The sequence below is a fragment of the Amblyomma maculatum genome, chromosome 8 (genome assembly GCF_055883805.1).
Source record: "Amblyomma maculatum isolate TAMU_Amacu chromosome 8, ASM5588380v1, whole genome shotgun sequence".
In the NCBI taxonomy this organism is placed as follows: domain Eukaryota; kingdom Metazoa; phylum Arthropoda; class Arachnida; order Ixodida; family Ixodidae; genus Amblyomma; species Amblyomma maculatum.
Window position 1 is genome coordinate 114,900,517 of NC_139351.1, and position 6,000 is coordinate 114,906,516.

The window sequence follows — 6,000 nt, forward strand, 5'->3', positions numbered from 1 at the left end:
GAAAACAAATGAAACTAAGGTGACCAATGGAAGAAAGAGAGGGATGGGAAGAGTGGTTTAGTAGTGAAAGAGCAGGCATGGAATTTTAATGAGCCCTCACCTCCTGTTCGACACTATTTACATATTGTTTCCTTTTTTCTTTCAGACACTCCTCGTTCTCTGTCCGATGCCGTCGCAAGTTCAGCAAGCTGAAAGACGAAAAATAAAACTGGCTCCTGTCTCTCGTAATGTGATGTTGCTGTGTCAACTGTGCACTTTAGTAAGTTAGCGCTTGCCGCTGTTCGACTATTTAATTTGTGTGTGCGCTCGTGCGTGTGTGTGTTGGCGTAGGAGAAAGGGCGCAAGTATACTATACCTTCTTTAGCCTTCATTGTTTCCCGCTGCGTTGCCGACCTGGTTAAACTTCGTTGCACATCTGCTGTCAAGCAATATCATACGGAACGACCACCACGCGCAAGCTCATTCGCTTTCATCAGCAGCAATCTACACGATAGCATTCGTAATTTTCTTCTTTTTTTTTTTTTCGTAAAATAATAAGGCGAACGAGCGCACAAAAAGAAATGTATAGAGAAGAAACAAACAAAAAAAAAACCATACGAAGGTTTGTGCATGTTAATTCGATTGAACAACATTTGCGGATTGAACGAAGGGAGAAATTGCGCCGAACAGGAAGTGGGGGCGAGCCGCAATATAACAGAGGTGATGGCAGATTGCTTTAGGGAAGAGGATATGAAATGGCGGTCGCGCAGCTCACCCGCATATCCATGAGTGCCGACGCCTAGGAGCCGATGCCTGGCCGGGGACGTTGAGAAACAGGGGCGTCGGGGCGGTTCGCCTCCCCGGCGGAGACTTGCCGTCGCGTTGCGGCTGTTGGTCGGCGCCCGGCGGCAACGGTGAAGGCGCCGGAGGTTCGTAAGGGTCGGGCTCGAAGCGCACTTCAGGTGGTCGCAGCATCGTCCACTTGCACCTCTTTCCGAGGGCTTCCCGAGCACTTCCGTCACTCTTTCAGGCTCTAGAACGATGAGCACGAGCCCAGAATAGGGCGCCGCGCAAACACTGGACGTCGGAGGCGAAGAATGAACCCGTAGGGCTACGAACACTCGAGAAGGCGGGGCAGAGGCCTTCGACGAATTCAGAACATCTCACGCCCGGAGACAGTGGAACACTGGTCGTCAAAGACGTTGTCTCGACAAAGCGAGAAGATCCACGCGGGCACACAATCCAAATTGGTAACGAGCGCGGCGAGTTAGCTGTCAGGGCGACGCTAGATGAAGCGGAATACGTAGACGTCTGCGTCCTCGGTGGCGGCCCGCTTGGCATCTCGGAGTCACCGGTTCTGTGGACATGCGCGCAACCTGGCGCGTTCTATCTTCGCCACTCGCAGCCGTATATCCGTCTCCACGGCGCGCATACGCGATGCAAGTGGCTGCTTGCGATCAATCAAGCGCTGCCGTCTCGACGAGACATGGTCGTACAGTGAAACAAAGCCTTCCCGGCGAGTGCTTGAAAGCAGCCGAAACCTGCAGGCAGCAGCTTCAGGCAGCCGCAGGTAAAGTCACGTATTGGGCACCAACTCTATAAACGAACATCAAGTCCTCACTGGTTTAGGACGCGGTGTTGTCTGTGAACAGAGAGCGCCGCAGCGGCGCGCGGTAATGTTGTGGCGCGTCCCGAGTCTTGAATATAGGTGCCGTTAAAGGGCGCAGCTGCTCTACGTGTTTGTCGTTAGCTGAGCACTCGCATCCCCAAAAGGTGCTGTCCACAGAGTTGAAGTGAATCCGCTCGTGGCTACTTTGTGACAAGTCTTATCAGAAAGCAGTGTCTCCTGTGAGAAGAATGTTCCAAGTCAATAAAACTTTCACCCCCCTGAAAAGAGAAGAGTTAAACGATGTAAAATAAAACCCTGGGGAAAAACCCCAAAACAATCAAAGCCAAGCAAACAAGACAAATAAATGCAATAGTTGAGGAAGTGGAGAAAACTTGAGAAAGACGCGAGCGGCCGCGCCGCTTCACCAGCTGAAACACACTCGAACGACGAAGAGGACTCTCAGATGTGAAAACAGAAGTACGGCCAAACCGGGGAACGGGGTAGCACCTCCAGCGGCAACAACGCCGGATGGGGCGGGGCGAAGGAAGTGTTATACGAGCGTCCGGAAGAGATAGCCTGAAGCCGGGGTGGACGACAGAAGTGTAGGCTGCTGTCAACAAAAATGAAGTGGCAACAAGAATAATGCTTCCTACTCTCAGAGCACTACAGGCAATAGTTAGCAGCTAGCAGCCATATAAGCATGCAGACAAGGAAAAGATGCAACCAGAAGCTAAGTACCACACACAAGGAGACGGACCCTGATTAGCCAGCACCAAAAGGAGAAAAGGTATGATAAAAAAAAAAAAAACGACCTAAGACGGCAAAGTATAAACAGAGTGAGACAAAATGGCAGTACGTTCTGTTCAAAGGCTGCCTTCTCAGGTGCGCGCAATTTCCTTCTCTCGTAAATCAAGGGGCAGTTTATCGCGCTTTGTTGCGCGCGCTATATAATCCGCGACAGCGACCTTGCGAACGGCGCGTGCGTCAAGGTATGCTATGTATGCCAGGTCCACGCTGAGCGACCGCTGACACGTAGCGCGCTGGCGGCGTTGAAGCCGTTCCAAGGCTCAGTATGGGGATCGCCTAACGGGTTGGGGCGACGCCAGCGACAGAACGTTGATCCCTTACGTCAACGACACCGATGAGCGCTGCGTTGCAGAGAAAAAAAAAAGACAAGCTGCTACGACAAAAAAGGACGTAACGGTGACCTATGGATAATGGTTATCTTTCGCGGACACAAACAGACGCTCGTGGTGTTGACGGAAAGCCCTTTGACGGCGGATTTGGCAAGCCAGTCAAGGCCCTTGGTGCCAAAAGGTCACCAATTCCGCTTATTACGGCCAATGCTCAACATAGAGGTCACACCACTAAAAACAACGCAAGTTTTTAAAGGTGACAGAATGCGGACAGCTGCTATTCAAAAACAATTTAATGCTCACAGAACGGTTCTTCGCATCGAGAATTTTCGCATAAGATTTGCATCAAGAATTCTGCACCGCACGTCACGCCCAGCTGCAAAAGCTTGCTAATGCGCACTTAGTGAGAAAGAATGTTGTTTTCTATGCCATGAGGAGAGAGCTTTGTCTCGCAATGCTGAAGCTGTCAATTACAGACGTTCTGTAGAGGTAAGAGAAAAACTGTTTTCGGAATAGAGCTCAGAGTCTGGCCAGATGGCAAGAGTCACCGAGATCAATTCAATCCGGGTCACCTGTTAGTTCATATGACTGGTCTCTAGATTTTTTGTTGCTAAGTGGTGGCTGATCCTAAAACGCAGCACTTAGCTACTGCGATGCGAAACATGTTTGTAAGATTCCTCCAGCGGATGGGTCACGTGAAATTTATCTATACACCTGGTTACTTGAAATTGCTCACAAAAACAAAAACGTGCACGAGTCGCGCCACCAAATTTTACAAATAAAGCCTCCGTTTTTGTCCTAGAAAAAGCGGTGAACACTTCGCTAATGCAGCTATTCTATCGATAGATGCGTACGTTGCTTCTTGACTCAGATGAAGAGCGTGTATCGTGGACTATACAGAATAAAAGCAGCGGCCGCAAGGGCACGGTAGACCAGCGCGCGCACAACAATCAGCTCGAACCCACGGCTTCAAGAAAGCGGACGTCGCTCTCCGAGAAGCCTTGCGGAAAAAAACAACGACGACACTGGAGCAGCTGACCTTTCAGAACGTACAGCGATTCTGTCTCCTCTCAAACATTAGCGAAATGCCGCAGATGATCTCATTTGTCAAGCTCGCACAGGCGGTTCAAGACTTGGCCGCCCGGTGGACGGCGAGTAAAAGTTGCATCCTTCGCCCTACTGGAAGGTTCTAATCACGATAAGACGATTTTAAAACGTAGCCACCCAGCGTTGCGGTGACAAAGAAGTCATTTAAATATCGAAAAAACAAACAAACAAACAAAACCAAGAAAGGCGCTGTTCGAAGGAGAACGCGCTCAAGGTAAGCGGATAGTCACACGTACACGGCTAGCCGAATGATTCAAAGGTAGGCGTCTATAAATGTAGACGATAGTCATTAGCGGTAAGATTAACCTCGGGTCTGCAGTTTGAGGCCCCTGTTTGGATGCTCGAGGAAGAAAGAACCAAAAGGGAAAGGCAAAAGGAGTGGCGTTATCACTGTGTGAGCTATTTCATGCAGAAGACTCCCTCATATCGACGACGTTGGCTTTGAAGTAGGAGAAAAGAAACAGCGGAATGAAAAAAAAAAAAAAAGAAAACAGCTGGCTTTCCTAGTAAATACAGGTAATAAAAGGCCGCAAGAACCGTGCACGCGGAACAACGCAAGAACTTGACACTTGAAGAAATAAAAAAAAAAAGGGGGAGAATATGTAGGAAATAGAACAAAGCGAAAGCCGCGTCAGCACGTACGTTGCAAGTGTCAAGCTGTGCCGACGGCTGCGACAACAAAAGGCCGGCTGGAAGAAGCGGCAGCAGATGCACAAGTGACGGTCGCGGCTTCGTGGCTGAAGCTGCTACCGTCGTCGGAAGTCTAGAAGCGCTGTCGTGACGGTGTGACTCGCCTTATATTTCGACTCGAGAAGGGGTCGAAAAGAGAACATCAAAGGCTAGCGAGCAACGGTGACTGTGGGTCAGAATCTCGGTCTAAAACCTGGAGACATTCGAGGCCGGCAGAGTCATTTTAGCAATCGTCGACAGCGAACACGACTTCTGCAACAAAAAGAAGTCGCGGCTTCCCTCACCGGTGTGGTGCTGCGATGCAGAAGTAATCGCTCCAGACTACATCACCCCCTTCAAAAACGAAACAAAAACAAGAACGCACCACCACTGCGCGCACAAACACTTCGTCGTTTTCCACGGCGTAGAACTTTCACGGTGAAAAGATACACACTTGCCACTCGTCGATATACATCGCATGCTTCTTCGTTTCTTCTTCTATTAGGTAGAGGAATGGCGCGGTGCGTCGACGCCGGTCGCTGCCCTAAAAGGAGTCGCGAAACGACAACTTCACTGCACAACACTGCGGCGATGTGACGAAGCGTCGCCGACCCGTCCCGTCGAAGCGCCGGTGGTCTACTTCCCAGAGGCGCACCGCTTGCCGACTCAACCGCGTCTGGGACGCACTCCTCCCGCTGCATCAGTGGCCGCGAGGAGCACGCGGAGGAGGCAAGAGAGAAAGGGAAGGGGAAGAGAGCGGAACAGAGAGAGAGAGAGAGCGAGCCAGCGCCGATGTGTCACACCCACCCCTTCATCCCTCGCTCCAGCCAGCCATGCGCGGCAAATTCGAGAACTCGCGCGCGCGCGAGTTGAGACCGAGGGAAAGGAGGAGCCCGGAGGCTTAGTCTCGAACAAGTTGTGCGCAGAATGTCGTGCCCAGCACCGGCAGATACACAGAAAGACGCTTAGTAGGAAGAAAGTTTTTCCAACGTGATTATCAGTGCGGAAGTGCGCGCACACTTCTCGATGAGCTTTCCGTGCTGCTTGTTTTGGCGGGTTAGGCAAGAAGGGCTCGACCGCTATTGGATCGAACTTGCTAAACACACTGCCGTTGAAGAATCAGCCGTAGTGAGGTTAGTTATGAGGCGATCCTTTGCCTGCATAACGCAAACACCGGGAAAAATTTGCTTTCCTAATTATTCCCACAAGTCTGCTGCCGTCTTCCGAGGGTGCATCAAATAACTGGTATCGCCTCCCCACTCTGCTTTCATTCTGTGAGTGGAGAATGTTGCCACCGCGTCGCGTCGGCCAGGCTTCGCGGGCATTCATCACAGCTTCCTTGCTTTCCCCGACGACGTTGATTAAATATTAATGAGTAGAAACACGGTTCACGGCGCAAGCGATAATGACATGTGTGCACTTCGTTATATGTGTGTTTTGTTGTCCCTTACGAGAAACGATTTGCGTTCAATCGCAGCCACATCAAAGTGGAATAACGGG

At 50.8% G+C, this 6,000-nt stretch overlaps 1 protein-coding gene across 3 annotated transcripts in view; it reads right to left on the reverse strand.

Annotated features, from left to right (window-relative positions):
* Positions 1-5,181, reverse strand: part of dnc (phosphodiesterase dunce) — a 526,810-nt gene extending 521,629 nt beyond the window's left edge. Inside the window, exons 1-2 of one of the 3 annotated variants that reach the window (XM_084577296.1) lie at positions 4,955-5,181; positions 755-1,866 (exon numbers count right to left, since the gene is read on the reverse strand). In XM_084577296.1, coding sequence (XP_084433422.1) covers positions 755-954 — 200 coding nt within the window. In that variant the 5' untranslated portion in view covers positions 955-1,866; positions 4,955-5,181. Of the gene's footprint in view, positions 1-754; positions 1,867-4,473 lie in introns of all 3 variants that reach the window. The other 2 variants (XM_084577295.1, XM_084577294.1) reach the window with 2 other exon arrangements.
* Between the last annotated feature and the right edge of the window lie 819 nt (positions 5,182-6,000).